Here is a 22,913-nt window from a genome sequence, read left to right as displayed (position 1 = left end):
CAGAAACCAACAGGAACAGCAGAGATGATCATCATGAGAGCGCTGACGAACAAGAGAGCGCTGACGAACAGGAGAGCGCTGGCGAACAGGAGAGCGCTAGCGATCAGGAAGCGCTGATGAGCAGGAGAGCGCCTGTGCGCTAACACTGAGCAGGAGCAGGAGAGAACACAGCAGAAGGGCGCGCAGGGCTACCCTGACACGCAAGGGAATAACCCCCGTGGGAGGCAACCCTTGCCCCGAAGGGATCGTCGTCCGTCGGGAGACAGATGTACGTCGGAAGACCGTTGCCTGTCCGCCGGGAGAATGATGTCCGTCGGAAGACCGTTGTCCGTCGGGAAGACCTTTGTCCATCGGGAAGACCGTTGCCCGTCGGAAGACGAGGTCAGAATGCTGTCCATCTGCACCAGGGCGGAAGATCAAGAAGAAGGAGTTGTAGGCTGCAAACGGAGATTCAAAAAGGCGCCTCTTAGCACCCTTATAGGGAGATGAGAGGCCCTTACGACGAGGCGGACGGTGAGCCTTACGGCGAAGGAGGCCAACAGCAACAGCAGCAGAAGAATCCTCCGAAGAGGAGTCTCTATGAGTGTACTCTCTCGCGAACGAAAGAGAAACACTTCGTAGAAGAGACTGGTCAGCCAGTGACCTAAAAGGAGCAATCCTCCGAAGAGGTGCTCCTGCAGTTGCCCAGCCCCTTGAGCGAAACTGCAGGTGTGACCGCTCAGCACCAAGAGCATAGTCGCACGAAAAAAAGGCAAGAGAAGAACCCCCCAAAAGGGGAAAAACTCAAGCCTGGACAGGAAAAACTTCCCTCGGAAGGAAAGTTACCCACCCAAGGAGGCGAGCCTCCTGAGAGTTCTAAAATGAACTGGAGAGCTGTCAATCGTCACGGAAGTACTTCCAGTAGAAGGAGACACTCCCCTGACGAAAATCCAAAGGGGAGGCAGCAACAGCCGAATCCCCAGTCCTCAACAAGACAGCTCACACCGTTGCCATATTACAGACACGAACTAGATCGGTAACTGTAAAAAAATAAAACAAAAATCATTAGTACACATTCATTCCCCAGGGAAGGCTCCGATGAGGAATCCCGAGGGAAAGGAAACAAGAATTACACAACAGGCACGTGCCCTCACAACCACTTACACTCACGGAAGGAGAGCTGTAACCAAAACAGAATTATAACAATTATAATTATGAAACTATGTAATTATGTACTGTAATTTAAAAATGAATGAACACTAAAGAAAGAACGAAAACCCCGAAATTAAACGTTCTACAAGCTGAAAAATTAACAACTACAATTAGATTCATAAACTAATTGGGACAAAACGTACGGCGTAGCAACCCCCCCCCCCCCACACGGGAAGGAAGCTACAAGGGGCGTGGTAAAACGTAGTAAAAGGATGAACGACCTCAAGAGAGAGAGAGAGAGAAAGACCGAAGTCAAACTCGATCGCAACCCATAAAATTACGCCGTGGTGGCCTAACTGCCAAAGACTCCACGGAGATATCGTACACTACACAAACAACTCTGAAAAGGAAACTTACTGATTTCTATACTCAAATATATATACAACCATGAAAACATGTTTACTGTACATATATATTGAGTAAAAGAAAAGTAAGTACAGTAATTAAGTAAAGACAAAACAAACAATGGCTGCCAAGAGAGGACCAAGACAGAGACGTCTGTCCCAGTCCGAGCCAAAAGTGAAAGTGAGCATTCACCTGTGTGTGAGGGGGGGGAGGGGTAGCTAGCTACCACTCCCCTACCCACCGCTAACTAGCGCGGGGGTAATACACCCTTGTTAAATTCTAATGGCTCGCCATTTCAGCTGCGCTAAAAGGTAAACCCAATGTAAATAGCGTGGTTTGTATTTCGGTTACAGAACAAACAGCTTTTTCTGTACTGTAATCATAAAAATGACAAATTCGAAGATAATTTGTATTTTTCCTAACCATACAAACCTTAGCTATTTACATTGGGTTTACCTTTTAGCGCAGCTGAAATGGCGAGCCATTAGAATTTAACGAGGGTGTATTACCCCCCCGCTAGTTAGCAGGGGGGGGTAGGGGAGTGGTAGCTAGCTACCCCTCCCCCCCTCACACACCGGTGAATTGCTTCACTTTCACTTAGAGGTAGGACTTGTCTTGGGGGACAGGGCTGGCAGGCAAATATATGTAAATAGCTAAGGTTTGTATGGTTAGGAAAAATACAAATTATCTTCGAATTTGTCATTTGTTCCGTAACCGAAATACAAACCACGCTATTTACATTGGGTGACTTACCCCTTAGGAAGGGTGGAAAGTCCCCAGCCATACTGGCTTTGGCTTTACCCGGGGACTCAGAATCCGAGTGAGTTGCACTCGAGAAAAGGAGTCCCTGCACCTCACAAGTTCCTTGCTCCGCAAGGAACCATGTGGCCTACATAAGCTTGTGTGTGAATGAAGAAGTGTGACCCGTCCTAGGCAGTTGACCTGGAGTTCCAGAAGGAACTCTGGGTTAGGACGTTCCCAATACCACCTCGTCAGGGTATGGGGGACGCGACAGTATTGACTTAATACTAGGAACACAAGGAAGCATGGTTTACCTGCAGAGGTTTGAGGTCAGCTATGCAGAGACCAGGATGCTGCTTCCCAGTAGAGGGGATAATGAAGAAAGAAGTAAGAGCCAGACATACTTCTTTCGTTCATGCAGACTAAAACCTGATAACAATGCCCTTAACCTTCTCCTACCTGTCCAAAAAGGAGCCTGAGGTTAGACCAGCTGTAGTCTAGCCACCACAGAGCGATAGAAACGTATCGATACTCCTGTGGGTCACGTCCTGCAGGAAGCGGGCTGCGAAGGTCATTAGATGCTTCCAGACTCCAGCTTGTAGCACCTGCGTCACAGAGTAGTATTACTCGAAGGCGAGGGACGCTGCGATGTATCTGACATCGTGCTGTAGGGCGACGTGACGGGGGAGGGTCTGGATTCAGGTCGAGATGAACGTCCTTGAGTCCGAGCTGAAGAGGTATACTAGTGACTCTCCCCCGTGTTCTTCTTGTGCTCCCAACCCGGCTGCACGTGAGGACAAACTGCAGCTGTTCCCAAAGATAACTCCTCGATTCCTTTACTGGCAAGAAGGAGGAGAAGGTTTGGGTCATCTGATACAGAATGGTGACTCGAAATCTTGAAGGAATTGGACCGAAGCGCCGGGACCCCAAGATTCTGAGTCTAGCCAACAACTCAGGAGCGAACCTGAATGTTGCCTTCCCCCATTCCTTAAAAAGGGCGGAGTCATACGAGACCAAGAAGATTGCTTACACACTGCCCGCGGCCAGAGTGAGCAGGAGCCCCAAGACGGAATACGATCAGAGGCCTGACGTAAAGGGTCTTGAGAAGATCTCTTAAGGGACTAAAAAGTCCGAACCATGCTCCATGTTGGAGGTCTCGCTCCGACTAGGGCAGGGACGTTCGCAGCTTCGCATGAGCGAGGAAAGGTCCAGCGGGAAGGAAAAAGTTATTCCTTTAAGCCTGAAGGTCAGGGAAAGGCTGAGCGACAGGCTTCATTGCCAAGAGCGGAAAGGAGTTTCCTCCCGCCGAAAAGCAATAAGTTCGTTATTGCTGGAGAAGAGGCCTCAAGGGAAGAGGTATACAGTATCTCCCACAACACCAACCACAGAAGACTCTTCACTTCGCCTGGTAGACCCCTGCGGATGACTATCGCAGATGACGCGACCTCCGCCCCGCGACTGTAGCGGGTTGTCTCTTCTTGAGGAGGAGGCGTAGTCTCCAGGCACGAAGCCGAAGGGACGCCCCGGCTTGTGAAAGATGTTGCAGTGTGGTTGCTTGAGTAGCCTGTGCCGTGGGAGAAGCTCTCCCGGGAGTCCCGTCAGGGGAAGCAGAGGGTCCAGAAACCATTCTGCGTATAGTCCCAGTGGAGCTCTCAGGGCCATTGAAAGGTTGACAGACAACCTGGTCTTGTTGAGACCCATTCTCAACAGACAACAAAGGAGGGAAGACGCAAGCGTCGATGTTGTCCCACCATCACCGGAATGCATCTTGCCAAAGAGTCTTGGGGTCTGAGACTGGGGGGAAGAACAGCGGAAGCATGAGGTTCCAAGCTGTCGCGATCAGGTCCCCCAGGCCAGGACTTGCAGGTTACTAAAGGCCAAAGACCCCCAGGTACAATCTCTACGAGGCTCTGCTCAGATAGTCGGAGAGAACATTCCTCTGCCCGGAATGAGCGAGCCGATGGTGGTATAGAGAGGATCTCAAATCATCTCAGTATCTCTACTGCAAGATGCGAAGGTATGAAAATGCGTCCCTTGCTGGTTGGAACACGCCAGTACCATGAAGTCGTCGCGCACGGACCGACTCGGCAGAAGCTGTAGGATCTGTAGAGGGGCCAGACTACGGCCCTTAAGCCTGCCTGAATGATGGAGAGGTATTCTTCAGGTCCTGACCATAGGCCTGAACCGGAACATGCCCCCCTCCCCCCTTTTCTTTGACGAGTCCGAGAACAGCATAAAAAATGTGGGGAAAGGACAAGAATATCCACTCCCATCAAGAGGTTCCATAGGTCAACACCCATTGCAGGTCTAATCGTTCCGCTGGTCTCATAGGGGCCAGAAAGTCCGGTTAATCGTTGCTTTAAAACCACCGGAACTTGGGCCGCCCCACATGGAACTTATCCTGAGGCGACCGTTCGGAACTTTAGACGGGTCAATGAGTAAAGGAAAACTAGGAAACGTTCCAAGGTAGGGCTGAAAGCTCTGCTTGACTGAGAACAGGTACTGCGACTCTCCTCAGCCTTGCCACAGTCAACTGAAGGGAAGGCTCGGAGGAGGCGGCAACAGAATCTGGCGTCCCAAGGCGGTCACCCATCCAAGTACCGACCAGACCCGACGTTGCTTAACCTCGCTGGACGGACGAGAAGTGGGGTTTCCAACCTGGTAAGGCCGTTGACTCAATATCATGGCTAGAAACTCCAGATGTTGAGGCAGAAGTAGAGAAGGCTCCTAGCAAATTACCATGAACCCCCACTCATGGTAAGCATCCGGAAGCTTGTCCCGGCGTTGAAGAAGGTCGAACCCGAGCCAACCGGAGTTGACCAGACCTCCAAAAGGAGAGACGGAAGCCTGCTCCTGAGCGGCCATGAGGAAAGCAGGGAGAGTTCTCTGGGGAAAAACCTGCGATGCCACGGCGGGATCACCACACTGCATCTTAACCAGGAACACCTGTAGTCTAGGCTGAATTCCAAGAGCTTCCTGGAAGATGGATGGAATGGAAACTGAAAGTACCCGTCCTTCCGATCCAGTGCCTAAGGAGTCCTGTCGCCTCGTTACCAGTCTGATCGATTCTGCTGTTCCACGCTGGACGAAGTTTGTTCGACAAACTTGATCAGAGCTGAGAGGTCGACTACGGAATTCCTGTCTCAGATGCTTTCCTACGAGAAAGGATCGACTGAAGAAGCCGGGGGGGGGGGGGGGGGAAGCTGTCGACGATCCTATGGAGGACCTTCTCCTAAGGCATGGATCATTCTGCCCAAATGGGCAAAACTCTTGCCGACCCTATGGCATAGAGGTTCAGTGACACTGAATTCGCTGACAGAGACGGCAGGCGCGATATCCTTGGCTGATCACGGAGATCGTGCAGGAATCGGCATCGGGAAGCTGTCATCCGGATGAGTAACCTTAGGCATCCTCCCAGCGTGAGACCTGCAAGGAGGGGTTGCCAATCCTAGAGTTCGTGAACTCTGCCGCTCCCTCTAGGATTATGCCCCCCCCGGGAGAGCCTCCCATGCTACCTCTTCCTGACAGGAGGGGACTGCTATTGGACACCTTGTCTTAGTTGTCGTAGCCGGTCTGATAACTTAGGCCGACGAGGCTGAAAGAAAGAGGCCACTGGAGCCCTGCAGGGTCTGGAAGAAAGCGCCTTGGAGGAGTGAAAACGGAAGTTGACTTCCTCTGCACAACCGCTGTCTATGTCTCTGTCCTTGGGCACAAACAAGCTCTTCCCAAGGATGGAAGGGTGTCTGATATTGTCGACATCCACGGATGAGACACCCGAGAGGAAGCCCTCGGTCATTGCGTCCAAATGGTCCAACATCTAGCTTGCCCGCAAGTTCGAAACTTGGCGATGAAAAGCCAAGGTGCTTGAGCCCGAGAGGAGGAAAGTACCCATGATCTTCCTGGAGCTTCCTTGTACAAAACCTCGGATCGCAACCGAGGAGGGAAAGGACCTGGTAAGCCCCTTTCACGGGATGGAGAAGAGGAAGGGGTAAACCAGTCACCTCTTGGCCGATGGAGAGATCTCGAACGGAAAGCTCCCTGGCAAAACTATTCCAGGGAATGACGGGGAAGGGCTAACCCAGGTTCTGGAAAGAAGAATGTTGCTCAGACCTCCCTGAAGATTCTTCCTGCTCTTGCAAGTGTCATGCTCTGCGTTTACGGGGTGAGGCCATGTTCTGGAAATACGCTCCAGAAGACTCGCCAGGCTGCCATGTTGCGAAACCCCAACGGGAATCGCGGTCGCAATCGCCCTGGCGCTCGCGCGATACTAAATCAATGGTTTGCGCGTGGCCGAACGTAGAAGCGCCCATGCGCGGGCACGCAGGAACGTAAACGAAAGTGCGCGAAGGAGCGCAGAAGGAGGGCGAGAGCTGGTGGTCAGCGAGCGATGACCCGTAGGCGAGCAATGGATACTGCAGGAATCAAGCCGACGTTCGCGCGACGGAACCAAGTCGGTCCGCGCGACGGAACCCCGTCGGTCCGCGCGACGGAACCCCGTCGGTCCGCGCGACGGTACCCCGTCGGTCCGCGCGACGGAACCCCGTCGGTCCGCGCGACGGAACCCGGTCGGTCCGCGCGACGGAACCCCGTCGGTCCGCGCGACGGAACCCCGTCGGTCCGCGCGACGGAACCCCGTCGGTCCGCGCGACGGAACCCCGTCGGTCCGCGCGACGGAACCCCGTCGGTCCGCGCGACGGAACCCCGTCGGTCCGCGCGACGGAACCCCGTCGGTCCGCGCGACGGAACCCCGTCGGTCCGCGCGACGGAACCCCGTCGGTCCGCGCGACGGAACCCCGTCGGTCCGCGCGACGGAACCCCGTCGGTCCGCGCGACGGAACCCCGTCGGTCCGCGCGACGGAACCCCGTCGGTCCGCGCGACGGAACCCCGTCGGTCCGCGCGACGGAACCCCGTCGGTCCGCGCGACGGAACCCCGTCGGTCCGCGCGACGGAACCCCGTCGGTCCGCGCGACGGAACCCCGTCGGTCCGCGCGACGGAACCCCGTCGGTCCGCGCGACGGAACCCCGTCGGTCCGCGCGACGGAACCCCGTCGGTCCGCGCGACGGAACCCCGTCGGTCCGCGCGACGGAACCCCGTCGGTCCGCGCGACGGAACCCCGTCGGTCCGCGCGACGGAACCCCGTCGGTCCGCGCGACGGAACCCCGTCGGTCCGCGCGACGGAACCCCGTCGGTCCGCGCGACGGAACCCCGTCGGTCCGCGCGACGGAACCCCGTCGGTCCGCGCGACGGAACCCCGTCGGTCCGCGCGACGGAACCCCGTCGGTCCGCGCGACGGAACCCCGTCGGTCCGCGCGACGGAACCCCGTCGGTCCGCGCGACGGAACCCCGTCGGTCCGCGCGACGGAACCCCGTCGGTCCGCGCGACGGAACCCCGTCGGTCCGCGCGACGGAACCCCGTCGGTCCGCGCGACGGAACCCCGTCGGTCCGCGCGACGGAACCCCGTCGGTCCGCGCGACGGAACCCCGTCGGTCCGCGCGACGGAACCCCGTCGGTCCGCGCGACGGAACCCCGTCGGTCCGCGCGACGGAACCCCGTCGGTCCGCGCGACGGAACCCCGTCGGTCCGCGCGACGGAACCCCGTCGGTCCGCGCGACGGAACCCCGTCGGTCCGCGCGACGGAACCCCGTCGGTCCGCGCGACGGAACCCCGTCGGTCCGCGCGACGGAACCCCGTCGGTCCGCGCGACGGAACCCCGTCGGTCCGCGCGACGGAACCCCGTCGGTCCGCGCGACGGAACCCCGTCGGTCCGCGCGACGGAACCCCGTCGGTCCGCGCGACGGAACCCCGTCGGTCCGCGCGACGGAACCCCGTCGGTCCGCGCGACGGAACCCCGTCGGTCCGCGCGACGGAACCCCGTCGGTCCGCGCGACGGAACCCCGTCGGTCCGCGCGACGGAACCCCGTCGGTCCGCGCGACGGAACCCCGTCGGTCCGCGCGACGGAACCCCGTCGGTCCGCGCGACGGAACCCCGTCGGTCCGCGCGACGGAACCCCGTCGGTCCGCGCGACGGAACCCCGTCGGTCCGCGCGACGGAACCCCGTCGGTCCGCGCGACGGAACCCCGTCGGTCCGCGCGACGGAACACCGTCCGTCCGCGCGACGGAACACCGTCGGTCCGCGCGACGGAACACCGTCCGTCCGCGCGACGGTACACCGTCCGTCCGCGCGACGGAACACCGTCGGTCCGCGCGACGGAACACCGTCGGTCCGCGCCACGGAACACCGTCGGTCCGCGCCACGGAACACCGTCGGTCCGCGCGACGGAACACCGTTGGTTTGCGCGCGGGCGAATATTGGAGCGCATGTGCGCGGTCGCACATAAGCGTAGGAGCACGGGCACGTGGGCGTGCGGTCGCGCGGGCGCGCAGGCACGTGGGTGAGCGCAGGCGGTCGGAAGACCGATGGCGCGTAGGCGGGCTATGGCGCGTTGACGAGCGATGGCGCGTTGACGAGCGATGGCCCGTAGGCGAGTGACGGCGCGTTGGCAAGCGATGGTGCGTCGGCAAGCGACGGCGTGTTGGCGAGCGGTGGCGCGTTAACAAAACGCTAGCGCGCAGGCGAAGAATCGCGCGGGTGCGTAGGCGACCGCTAACGCGTAAGAGACTAGTGATGGTTAGCGCGCATCGCGCTAACAGAAGGCGCGCAGGTGCATCAGGAAGGTGAGCGCTGAGGCAAGCTGTTAATCAGGCGATCCTAGACGGTCAGAAAAAAAAAACCGTTGGCGCCCATAAGTGCGTGGCAGAAAAGGGCGCGCAGATGTGCGCTGGCGATTGAAGAAAGCTGGCGCACAGAAGGACAGAATTAAAGGTGAGCGCTGGCGAGCAGGAGGAAGATCTACGGCAAGACCCAGCTACCGGAGATCGTGGTCCACAGCAGGCGAGCGCTAGATCGCTACTGATGGTGTCCAGGAGAACTGACACGCGTGCTGATCGATGGCGATCATTGACGCGTAGGAGATTGCTGACGAGCAGGCGAACGTTGACGCGTCTGTGGTCGCTGGCGAGCAGAAGGCAACGCGTGGAAGCCTGTGTGTAGAAGAAGAGTCCTTGTCCAAGACCTGAACCGAAGTTCCAGATCGCGAGGGCGAACGTGGGTGCACAGGGCGCGTAACAGGAACCAACAGGAACAGCAGAGATGACCATCAGGAGAGCGCTGACGAACAGGAGAGCGCTGACGAACAGGAAAGCGCTGACGACCAGGAGAGCGCTGGCGAACAGGAGAGCGCTAGCGATCAGGAAAGCGCTGATGAGCAGGAGAGCGCCTGTGCGCTAACACTGAGCAGGAGAGAACACTGCAGAAGGGCGCGCAGGGGAACCCTGACACGCAAGAGAAGAACCCCCGTGGGAGGCAACCCTTTGCCCCGAAGGGATCGTTGTCCGTCGGGAGACTGATGTCCGTCGGAAGACCGTTGTCTGTCCGTCGGGAGACTGATGTCCGTCGGAAGACCGTTGTCCGTCGGGAAGACCGTTGCCCGTCGGAAGACGAGGTCAGACTGCTGTCCATCTGCTCCAGGGGCGGAAGATCAAGAAGAAGGAGTTGTAGGCTGCATACGGAGATTCAAAAAGGCGCCTCTTAGCACCCTTATAGGGAGATGGGAGGCCCTTACGACGTAGCGGACGGTGAGCCTTACGGTGAAGGCGGCCAACAGCAACAACAGCAAAAGAGTCCTCCGAAGAGGAGTCTCTATGAGTGTACTCTCTTGCGAACGAAAGAGAAACACTTCGTAGAAGAGACGGGTCAGCCAGTGACCTAAAAGGACCAATCCTCCGAAGAGGGGCTCCTGCAGTTGCCCAGCCCCTTGAGCGAAACTGCAGGTGTGACCGCTCAGCACCAAGAGCATAGTCGCACAAAAAAAAGGCAAGAGAACAACCCCCCAAAAGGGGAAAAAACTCAAGCCTGGACAGGAAAAACTTCCCTCGGAAGGAAAGTTACCCATCCAAGGAGGCGAGCCTCCTGAGAGTTCTAAAATGAACTGGAGAGCTGTCAATCGTCACGGGAGTACTTCCAGGAGAAGGACACGCCCCTGACGAAGATCTATAGGGGAGGCAGCAAACAGCCGAATCCCCAGACCTCAACAAGACAGCTTACTCCGTTGTCACATTACAGAAACGAACTAGATCGGTAACAGTGAAAAATAAAACAAAAATCATTAGTTAACATTCATTCCCCAGGAAGGCTCCGAAGAGGAATCCCGAGGGAAAGGAACACAAGAATTACACAACAGGCATGTGCCCCCACAACCACGTACACTCACGGAAGGAGAGCTGTAACCAACACAGAATTATAACAATTATAATTATGTAACTATGTAATTATGTAAATTAAAAAAGAATGAACACTAAAGAAAGGACGAAAACCCCGAAAGGAATCGTTCTACAAAGCTGAAAAATCAACAAATACAATTAGATTCATAAACTAATTGAGACAAAACGTACGGCGTAGCAACACCCCCCCCACACGGGAAGGAAGCTACAAAGGCGTAGTAAGTAACGTAGTAAAAGGGTGAACGACCTCAAGAGAGAGAGAGAGAAAAACCGAAGTCAAACTCGATCGCGACCCATGAAATTACACCATGGTGGCCTAACTGCCGAGGGCTCCACGGGGATATCGTACACTACACACACAAGCACAAACTCTGAAAAGGAAACTTACTGATTTCTATACTCAAATATATACATAAACATGAGAAAATGTTTACATATATATTGAGTAAAAGAAAAGTAAGTGATTAAGTAAAGACAAAACAAACAATGGCTGCCAAGCGAGGACAAAGACAGAGACGTCTGTCCATGTCCGAGCCAAAAGTGAAAGTGAAGCAATTCACCGGTGTGTGAGGGGGGAAGGGGTAGCTAGCTACCACTCCCCTACCCCCCTGCTAACTAGCACGGGGGTAATACACCCTCGTTAAATTCTAATGGCTCGCCATTTCCGCTACGCTAAAAGGTAAACCCAATGTAAATAGTGTGGTTTGTATTTCGGTTACGGAACAAATAAAGAAACAAAGTTTACAAGGAGTGGTACCTCATAAGATGTTATGCAACTTCTGCCAGCATATGCAGTTAGTGAAATCACCTTATAACAAACATGCAACATCAGAAGTTCAAAGTTGCACCAAATGTTATATATACAGTAAAAGAAAAAAATATGATATTTTGATTATAAAGTAAATTTTTGAATATACTTACCCGGTGAATATATAATAGCTGACGTCTCCGACGGCTCGACAGAATTCAAAAACTCGCGAGCGATCGCCATGAAGGTAGCGGGTGTGCCCACCAGCGCCGACTATCGGCCAGATACCGCATATACATGTAAACAGCTCCAGTTCTTCTCATCCCGCTGGGTCTCTATCGGGGAGGAAGGGGGGGCCTTTAATTTATATATTCACCGGGTAAGTATATTCAAAAATTTATTTTATAATCAAAATATCATTTTTAAATATTAAACTTAGCCGGTGAATATATAATAGCTGATTCACACCCATGGTGGTGGGTAGAGACCAGTATTAATACAGTTTACGGCGTATATGCTTAGAGTTTTTGACAGTTATATCATAACAAAACCCAAATAAATATAGGTACCTGGTAAGGAAGCTGACTCTAACGATTACTCTGCCTTGTTAGTCCGCTTTCCTCACGAAGCCCAGCCATCCTCTTAGGATGCTGAAAGACTCCCAGGAGCTGAAGTATCTAGGGCGACAACCCATACAACAGGACCTCATCAAAACCCTTAATCTGGGCGCTCTCAAGAAATGACATTTGACCACCCGCCAAATCAAAAAGGATGCAAAAGGCTTCTTAGCCTTCCGTACAACCCAATTAAAAACATTTCAAGAGAAGATTAAAAGGATATTGGAATTAAGGGAATGTAGTGGTAGAACCCTTACCCACTACTGCACTCGCTGCAACGAATGGACCCAGTGTGTAGCAGTCCTCATAAAGAGTCTGGACATCTTTTAAGTAAAATGACGCGAATACCGACTTGCTTCTCCAAACGGTCGCGTCCATAATACTTCGCAGAGATCTGTTTTGCTTAAAGGCCACAGAAGTTGTTATAGTTCTTACTTCGTGCGTCTTAACCTTAAGCAAGCAACGATCTTTCTCACTCAAGTGAGAATGAGCCTCTCGGATTAAAAATCTAATAAAATATGACAAAGCATTCTTTGACATAGGCAATGAAGGCTTCTTAACTGAGCACCACAAAGCCTCAGATCCACCTCGTAAGGATTTAGTCCGAGCTAAATAAAATTTCAGAGCTCTAACTGGACACAGCACTCTTTCAAGCTCGTTGCCTACGATCTCTGACAGGCAAGGTATATCAAATGACTTAGGCCAAGGACGAGAAGGCAGTTCATTTTTGGCCAAGAAAACCAAGCTGAAGTGAACATGTGGCTTTATCCGTAGAAAAGCCGATGTTCCTACTGAAGGCATGGATCTCACTGACCCTTTTAGCCGAAGCCAAGCACACTAAGAAAAGCGTCTTGAGGGTGAGATCCTTCAGGGAGGCTGAATGTAATGGCTCAAACCTGTCGGACATTAGGAACCTTAGGACCACGTCTAAGTTCCATCCAGGAGTTGCCATACGACGCTCCTTAGAGGTCTCGAAGGACTTAAGGAGATCTTGGAGATCTTGATTATTGGACAGATCTAAGCCTCTATGTCTGAACACAGATGCCAACATGCTCCTGTACCCCTTAATAGTGGGCGCTGAGAGGGAGCGAACATTTCTCAGATGTAGGAGAAAGTCTGCAATTTGGGCTACAGAGGTACTGGAAGAGGAAATGGATGATGACTTGCACCAGTCTCTAAAGACTTCCCACTTCGACTGATAGACCTTGATGGTAGATGCTCTCCTAGCTATCGCAATCGTTCTGGCTGCCCCCTTCGAAAATCCTCTAGCTCTTGAGAGTCTTTCGATAGTCTGAAGGCAGTCAGACGAAGCGCGGGGAGGCTTTGATGAAGACTCCTTACGTGGGGCTGCCGTAAGAGATCCATCCTTAAAGGTAGACTCCTTGGAACGTCTACCAGCCATTGAAGTACCTCTGTTACTCACTCTCTCGCGGGCCAGAGTGGAGCAACCAATGTCAACCTGGTCCCTTCGTGAGAGGTGAACTTCTGCAGCACCTTGTCTAGGATCTTGAAAGATGGAAAGGCATAAACGTCCAGGTGAGACCAGTCCAGCAGGAAAGCGTCTATGTGAGCTGCCTCTGGATCTGGAACTGGAAAGCAGTAAGTCGAGAGCCTCTTTGTCAGAGAGAGTAGCAAAAAGATCTATGGTGGGTAGACCCCATGTCATCCATAGCTTCTCGCACACAGTCTTATGCAACGTCCACTCCATGGAGAAGACTTGTCCTCTACTGCTGAGGCCGTCTGCCAAGACATTCATTTCTGCACAAATCTCGCCAAAGGAGAGATGTTACTGCCTTAAAAGGAGTTCCTTCTGATCCGTGGATCAAAGAACCGAGCCTTCCAGACTGTCCAGTGGAGCTCCCTAACCCAAATCCGCTGCATCTGAAAACAACACATGGTTTGGGTTCTTGATCGCAAGAGAAAGACCTTCTCGAAGTCTGATGTTGCTGTCCCACCAAGTCAGACATGTCTAGACTGAGTTGGAGATTGGGAAAGAGATACTCACTAAGCCCTTCTCCTTGTTCCAATGTTTAGGTGAAATAGGAAAGGGCATAGGTTGAGTCTCCCCAGAGAGATAAACTACTCCAGCGATGAAAGAGTTCCCACGAGGCTAGTTCAAACTCTTACAGAGCAACTGTTTTTCTCTTGCAAGTGAAGGACTTTTAACAGAGCTTGTTCTATTCTTGCGGGAGACGAAAAGGGTCGAAAAATCAGACACTGTATCTCCATTCCCAAAACAAGACTAGTCTGGGATGGGATACTGTAAGTTACGACTTCTCTACGTTCACTATGAGACCTAGCTCCTTGGTTAGGTCTAATGTCCATTAGAGGCTCTCCAGACAGCGATTTAATGACGAACGCCCTGATTAGCCAGTCGTCAAAATAAAGGGAGGCTCTGAATCCTCAAAAAATGTAGAAAGCTTGCTACATTTTGCAAGGGCCTTGTAAAAACAAGAGGAGCAGGAATGAGGTCGGAGTACAGTGCTCGACAGTGGTACATTACTTTCCCGTCCACAAACCTCAGATGTAGTTGAAAGTTTGGATGAATCGGGATGTGGAAGTATGCATCCTGAAGGTCGAGAGACCATCCAGTCGCCTTCCCTTAATGCTGTCAAGACAGCTTGGTAGACTTCATCGTGAAGTTTGTCTTGACAATGAACATATAGAGCGCACTTGCATCTTACGTACTCCTGCAGTGAACGTGGCTGCCAGATCATTGGAGCCATCCCTGATAGTCTTATTCCTGCAGAGAACGTGGCTGTCAGATCATTGGAGCCATCCCTGATAGCCTTGTTTATGCATGACATAATTGTACAGCAAAACTTCAAACGCTCGAAAAACTCCTAACAGGAGATGGTCTAGCTCTGAAGCCGACCATAAAATCTTGGAGCGTCTCATGGCCAGGCGCCAGGGAGAGTCTATGAGGCTTGAGAAGTCTATCTGGGCAGAGGCGGGAACTCCCAAGCCGAGAACTTCTCCCGTGTCATACCAGACGCTCGCTCTATAAGCCAGTTTAAAAAGGGGGGAAAGCAAAGGCTGTCTCCCCCAAACTCCTCCTGGTGATCAACCAGTCGCCTAGCAAACGTAAAGCTCTCTTAGAAGAGCGAGAGAGCACTAGCTTAGAAAACAACGGCTTCGAAGTAGCTAGGCCTAGTGTAAACTCTGACGTTTAGGCGAACGAGGGGCAGCAGTTACAAAATGGTCCGGACAAAGATCCTTAAAAATCAGCATGATTTATTTAAAGTCCATAGAGGGCTGAGCAGCTTTAGGCTCCTCTCTGTCTGACAGAGTCCCCAAGGGAATATCAGTAGGAGGGGGATCAGCAACTTCCTCATCTGAAGGAACCTCGTCCGACAATTGCCGAGTCTCAAGCAAGGGAGAGACCTGCCGTGGTGGCAATGCTTGACAAGCAAAGTCCACATGCAAAGGAGCATCAGTAGCAGTCAAGGACGCTACGTCATGTAACTGCTTAAAGGACTGACCAGCAACAACAATAGGTGCGGGAGGACGCTCGACGTCAAGTCGAGACTGCCTTGACTGCCTAGATAGAGCAGTTAAAACAACTCTTGACTGCGGTGCTTGACGTTCAACGTCAAAACAAGGCAACTGAGCTGGTTGGCGAACGTCCTGAACGTCAACACGAGACTGCGGAAGCGGCTGAACGTCAACACGAGGCTGCGGCAGCGGCTGAAAGTCAACACGGGACTGCAGCGAGTAAGGATCCAAGTCACGTGACTGACGTGACAAACTACCGACATCACGTTTCATAACGTCAAACGGACGAGTAAATGCTCATTTGGGCGGCTGACAGCCAGAGTCTCGTTTAGTGTAACGGCGACTCGAAAGCGAAGGTTCATCGTGAACCTGCTCAACGTCATACTTCTCCATAAGGGAGGAAAGCTTAGTCTGCATGTCCTGCAGGACAACCCATTTAGGATCAACAGGAGTCGGGACGGGCCGAGACGACGGTAACGTCTGTGTTGGCAAAACATTGCCTTTACCGCGACCCTCGGACCCCATGTTACGCTTGCGTTTAATAGGCGAACCGTCTTCCGACGACTGCAAAGGGTCAGAGCTGTCCCCATGGCTACAGCCAGGACGCTGGACCTGTCCTGAATGGACTGACTTCCGCTTTAAGGGTCTAGAAACTTTGCTCCAAGATTTCTTTTGTGAGAAGCCTTCGGATGACGAGGAGAAAAAAAGCCTCGCTCGTCTTATGGTAGGGGCGATCTTGCTAGACACGCCCGATACCATAGAGGGAACGTTTGTTCGTTGGTTAAAGCCTCTCGTCCCCATAAGTCCTACGACATTACTTCTCCCTGGTAGCATGGGAGCCTGAAAGAGGTATCGGACTAGGTGAACGACAAGCACGAACAGACGAACCCTCGGTCGCAACACTAAAAAACACTTTGCGCAATTATCACTTTATCACTACGATTTTCTGTTTTTGCACTTACTTCACTGAAATCGTATTTTTTAATAATTTCACATTAGGCATGAATAAAACTGATTTCTACCTGAAGCACGCAATTCTCCCCTACATCAAAAGGTTATAATTGCGAAATAAGTCGTATAATGTAAGCACATTAATACAAGCAAAAATCAGAAAACATATATATCGAATAAAACGGAAATATATAAAGTTAAAAGGATCAGTGACTGGGGAGGAGACTAAACACTAGTTCATTAAAAACTACGTTTTCAATCTCTCACCGTACAGTGCCTTGGGACGAGAATAAAAACTAAAAACATTTTATCCTTTCTCCCCGTACAGAGACTTGGGACGAGAGTAAAAAACTGACTCGAGAACAACGTTACTTGCTTGGGACGAGAATAAAGATCGGAACGTTCTCTCTTCCTCTCTCTCTCTCTCTCTCCGTCTCTCTCTCTCTCTCTCTCTTGATTTCACACCGAAGAGAAAAGCCCACTCACCCTTCGTCAATAAACAGGTTATTTGACCAAAGGAAAAAACTGAAAGGACTAAGAAATTGAAAATTAACAAGTTCCTTTAAATTAGTATTTAAAACATTTCAGTTTGAAAGAAGAATGAACAAAACGTCAAAATCGATTTACTCTTTCTGCAAAGTGAAACCATGATTCTCTCTTTCTCTATCGTAACGATAGAGCGCAAACTGCGTAGCATAAATAAACCAAACGTTAGTTCATCTTTGAAACAGCACGAAGACTATTCAAAGAAAATCTTTCATAAAATATCTACTAAAAAATATTCATTTAATAACTCTTACAGAGCAAATGATTTAAACTTAACGAAAATAAAAGTTGAATGGGCTCAACGTTGTTTAACTTCGGTTTCCAAGTTAGGACCGCCTACTCTCGGACTAGGGGAGGAATAGGTAAGGCCGCATATAAACAAAACATTAAAATTTATCTTGATGTTTAGTATAAATGGAAAGCTAATCGAAGAGGCCTAATAAAGGCGGGAGAGATATAAAATATATAGAGGAAAATCTATAATTAACAACAACAATTTATAACGTTATAAGATAATTGCTAAAAGCCTAAAACACACTTCCGTACACTAAGGGAAGGGTCGGCCATTTTTACTCTATGGAAAAAAACCAGAGATAAAAGCAAGGGCAAAACACTTTTACTCTCCTTTCAAAAGCATTTCTTTTGAGGATAGTATTGAATAATCCAACACGGCGAAAGCAATAAAACCAAAACCAAGTACTTCACCAATTCGGTAGAAAACTCGAGGTCATAATAGCGAGTGGAATCGACTTGTCGATGAAACCGACAGAGAAGAACTGGAGCTGTTTACATGTATATGCGGTATCTGGCCGATAGTCGGCGCTGGTGGGCACACCCGCTACCTTCATGGCGATCGCTCGCGAGTTTTTGAATTCTGTCGAGCCGTCGGAGACGTCAGCTATTATATATTCACCGGCTAAGTTTAATATTTAAAACATTAAATTAACATGAGCCTGTCTTCACAGTTTATATATGACAGATCTATTTTAATGTTACTGATCTTACAAAATTCTATATTCATTATTTACTAATTCTCAAGAAGTTTATTTATTTCCTTATTTCCATTCCTCACTGGGGTATTTTTTCCTGTTGGAGCCCTTAGGCTTATAGAATCCTGCTTTTCCAACTAGGATTTTGACTTAGTAATAATAATAATAATAATAATAATAATAATAATAATAATAATAATAATAATAATCACTCCCCAATCAGCTGCTCAACAGAGTATTTCTTGTGCTATCTGTGTAGCATTAACAATTCTGTGAGGATATTAAATGCAGATTTGTAAAACACAGGGGTAAAAACATAAGATATACATCCCTTATCATGAAATCAAATAACAATGTTGGATTCCTTAACCTTTATTACAGCTCCCTCCAAAAAATATGGTGTGTTACAAAACCCAAATCCTCAACACAATACAACACACAATTGCTCATGAAAGATCATATTCTACACTTACATTATTGTCACCATAGCTGATAGGAACGAGACACTGGTACTTCTCGTTGTTTGAGGTTATCATTTCAAGCTTCTCATATTCTGGGGATTCCTGGAAAAATCATAAAACTATCATAATATCATTCAAAGAAAGAAGCTGATGGGAAGGTGAGGTAAATTCAAATATGAGAAACAATATTTCTTCATTAATTCAAAGAATCTATATTATATCAAAAGTGCACACAAATTCAATACTGTATTACATCTAGCCTAATATCACACAATTAGTCAAAAAAGACTTAGCATCATGAACACATTAAAGATTCATAAATAACAACCACTTTTTCACAAATGTCTTATGGTGTTCGTCTTGGGGGTTAAGACCAAATCCTAGAAGTGTTACTGGATTCAACAGAAAAACATTGGTAGGACAGAAACAAGGGAGCTTCTTAAAGAGAAACATTTTGTACACTTTTTTTTTTTATAAAAAAAAAATAAAACATTGTTAAGTTAATTTAAAAACTGTAACTCATTCCTTACTCCTTTGCTAGATTTGGTCAGCATGGTCTGGGCTATACCACAGTAAATCAAAGTTATCTGCATGTAACTCATACAGATTAGTTTACTCAAGGTTTCTAACAAACACCATATGCTTGACTATACATTATATTGTTTATTTTCAAGTGTGTACTGTACAGAAGTTGGCATTGCCTCAATCACTAGCCTTAAACAGAACTCAATGATTATTACTTTGTACATTAATAGGGATAGTGACAGGAGGGCCCTAGATATGTAGTCTGGTTACATGAAATTTGATTCTGCTAAAATGTAAAATGAGCAAATTGGACAAAATCAAGTGATTTACAATACACGTACATCAAAGTGATTTAGACGTCCAAGAAAAATTTATCTATTATTCCCATTAAAATAGGCAAAAACTTATAAAGTATATATTACAATTATGAATCTGGAAGGCGATTTTAATTTTCACTGAATTCAAACCCTGGGTAATCTATAGGTCAACTCTTTTGGTAAAAGCTTAAACAGGCTTAATGCTTGATAGCGAGAAGTTCAATCAGTGATCGATGATAAAGGGGAAGAAGGTCACGAACCCCTCAATCCATTCTCCTTTCATCCAAAGTACAAAAAAAAAAAAAATGGGTTGTCTGGGGAGCCAAATCTAATCTCTTGAGAAAGCCATGGAAACTACCAAATGCATAGTAGAGGTAGAGCAATGACAATTTTGCTCACCTGATAACCACAAGAGACCCTCAGGCCTTTCAAGTCCTCAATTGACTGAAATTTTAAATGATCACATCTATAGTCCTATCGCTCCAAAGAAGCAATGAATGCTAGAATATGCCTGGCCTTCTCCATAAGGCATCCTTATTTTCATATCTGTTGTCCCGAGGAGGCCCTGGAAGCTAGAAATATGATCTTGACATCGTAGAGGAGGGAAAAACAGTGATGGAGTCATACCTGATTAATCACCCACAGATGATCATTGAGCCCGTAAAGCTCTTAATCAATTGTGATCACAGAAACTGCCATACCTTTCCAAAGATGATCAATGGATGCTATAAGGAGAAATCACAAATTTTTTTATTCAATTTGTATTTTTCTTAACCATACAAATGTGAGACCTTTAATAGGAGTATGGCTATGGAAAAACGGGAATGACTGTACTGCTGTTAACGAGGTAAACACACCTGGCTACCAGGATGCCCACCCAACAAGTGGGGTAACCCTCCCTTTGATCCTGGACATTTGCGGTGGTTAAGGCGGAAAGTGTAACTTAAAAAGTTTGAGGTATGTGAGGTTGGAAAAAATACAAACTGACAAAGATATTTGTGTTCTTGTTCCAATATATAATACAAACCTTCGACCTTTCATACGTCGTCAATGACCTTCGAAGTCGGGATGCCAGAAAACTTCAAATCAATCAATCAATTAATCGACCTTTAATAATGCAGGTGACCCCATCCCTAGGAGCGTGGAAGTCCCTAAAACACAAGTAGCTGGTTTACTAACACAGGAATTGCTAGTGTAATTTGGCCCTGTATGAGAGCAAAGCCATGACTCCTGTCAACCTCCTTACTACCTGAGCATAGGGATGTTGCAGATGTTAGACTAGGCCTCCACTGGGGATTAGTGATGGTTCAAGAAGAATCTACAGTACTGTATATCCTTCCCGATATGTGTGTCCGAAGCATTATGTGAGAAATGGGTATGCATACATTCTATCCCTTTTCTCACTCATATAGAAGCATGGGGGAGCTTCTTCAATGCAAACAAAATATAAAAAAATAGTACTCTGTTGAGTAGTTTCCTTGCATCAATTGTCTGGTTCAGCTCCATAACACCCCGACTGTTGAAGACCAAGGGAAGGAAAGAAGAAATTAACCCTTTTACCCCCAGGCTATTTGGAAATTTCCAACCCTTAACCCCCAGGGGGTTATTTTTTTCCCAGCACATTTAGCAGTATATATTTGTTTTTAAATTGCTCTAACAGCCTTAATTTTTGTCATAGAGAGGTCAGGTTGATCTCATTCTCTTGGAAAATGCCTGAATTTTCTCAAAAGATTATCAAAAATATGAAAAAAAAAAAATTTTATAGCATTTTTTTGCAAGGACGTACCGGTACGTCCATGGGGGTAAAGGGATGGCTTTTGTGAAACCTACCAGTACGTCCTTTGGGGGTAAAAGGGTTAAAAAGGGCCCATCATTTCTAACTTTCACTCTTGGACATACATCATGACAGTTATCTAAGAGGAGATGCTTCTTGTTCCGTGAGGGAGCCAGGTTGTTTTTAAAACCTGTTGAACAACTACCACACATCCCAAGGAACTGGGAACTACTAGGTTAGGTTAGGTGGGTTTGTTAGGTTCTGTACCCTTTTACAAATCTCAAAAGTTAAATAATCACATATTGGCCTATTTTCAACCATTTACATGAATCATATATTTTTCCAACTGGTTATCTTGGGCTTATTTTGCATTTCTGACCATTATTATTGCTGAAAATCACTCGTTTAGGACATTTCCCCACTCAAAAAACCTGGTTTCTCACTGGGGCCCCCCATAATTGTCTTTACATAAGGGGGTCCAAAAACTCAGGAACGGGTGGTTTGCCCCAATAATCATGGTCAGAAATGCATAAAAGACAAGATAGCAAGTAGGAAAAATATATGGTTCATGTATTTGGCTAGAAATTAAAGTATCATATATTTACCGCTGTTTTTTTTCTATTAGAAACATTGTCCCATGTTGCTCTATAACTATACTAGCGAATGCAAGCAACGCATGCGCAACAGCTCACCATCAGTCTCCCAAATGTAAACAATGGCGATAAAGTGAGAAATAGACTTCATAATTTAATTGACTGATATGTATAAGTTCTTATGCCCAAGCCACCATTAAACATAGAGAGAAAAATGTCAAACTAACCAGCAATCGTCCATTCTTATAGCGAATTCCAGTTTTGCTAATAATCAAAGTATCATACGGAGCCTTAGTATATCAGCGGCCAATTCCTCACGCATTGATTATAAATGGACATCAGCTAACCTAAACTTTCCCCCCCCCCTACCTAACCTGCAAGCTGTGTCCTTACCTACTTACCTAACGCAGGGGTTAACGGCCCCTGCGATCCCCCTTACACTACCGTATTCCAAGTTAGACATAATAATACATACAGGTGGCCGCTATCATACATTCACCCCTATCATATATTAACCTTTTATTTTGATAGGTTATGGCACCGATGTCACAAAGATTAGATCCATGCTCCCATATGTTGACTTTAGGTTAAGCAAAGATCGAGAGGCAAAGTTGATCACCCTGCACAATCCACAATGATGAGAGTCAGGATATAGATAAATTAAATAACGAAGATATTAAAAAATATATAGAGGGCTACGAACACATGCTTCATTATCAAAATTAAAACTGGGATCAAGTAAAACTTACCAATAATGACAGTCCAGCTTCGGGTCCAGGCCAATTCAACCTAAATAATATAGCATCGTCCAAACCTTTGATATCATTGCTCCCAAGCACCTGGGATGGAGCACTTACACCTAACAACAATAAAAACCGAATTTGTACGTTCATGATGCACCTAAATTACACACGGCGAAGGTTAAAACTTATCATTTCTATTTGTTTACGTCGAGCGCCTGACCTGTTGACACGACACAGATGTTTTGACGTCATAGTTACGTCACTCTTGAATCTGGCCAATGAGATCGCGCGAAGTTTAAAGTCTAGAAGAATGGGTTCTATTATTATTATTATTATTATTATTATTATTATTATTATTATTACTTGCTAAGCTACAACCCTAATTAGAAAAGAAGTATGCTATAAGCCCAGGAACTAAAACAGGGAAAATAGCTGTGAGGAAAGGAAACAAAGAAAAATACAATATTATAAGAAGAGCAACGAGATTAAAATAAGTATCTCTTACATACACTATAAAAACTTTAACAAAATAAGAGGAAGAGAAATAAGATAGACTATTGTGCTCGAGTGTACCCTCAAGCAAGAGAACTCTA

The 22,913-nt window shown here is 48.5% G+C and overlaps 1 protein-coding gene across 1 annotated transcript in view; it reads right to left on the bottom strand.

Annotated features, from left to right (window-relative positions):
• The window catches only part of LOC137614339 (endoplasmic reticulum lectin 1-like), a 98,553-nt gene extending 75,986 nt beyond the window's left edge, over positions 1-22,567 (bottom strand). The window contains exons 1-2 of the mRNA XM_068344109.1: positions 22,327-22,567; positions 18,381-18,470 (exon numbers count right to left, since the gene is read on the bottom strand). Coding sequence (XP_068200210.1) covers positions 18,381-18,470; positions 22,327-22,470 — 234 coding nt within the window. The 5' untranslated portion in view covers positions 22,471-22,567. The remainder of the gene's footprint in view (positions 1-18,380; positions 18,471-22,326) is intronic.
• Between the last annotated feature and the right edge of the window lie 346 nt (positions 22,568-22,913).

This window comes from Palaemon carinicauda, chromosome 20 (genome assembly GCF_036898095.1).
Source record: "Palaemon carinicauda isolate YSFRI2023 chromosome 20, ASM3689809v2, whole genome shotgun sequence".
In the NCBI taxonomy this organism is placed as follows: Eukaryota; Metazoa; Arthropoda; class Malacostraca; order Decapoda; family Palaemonidae; genus Palaemon; species Palaemon carinicauda.
Note: the sequence above shows the minus strand (reverse complement) of the source record. Positions and strands in the feature narration are given on the sequence as shown.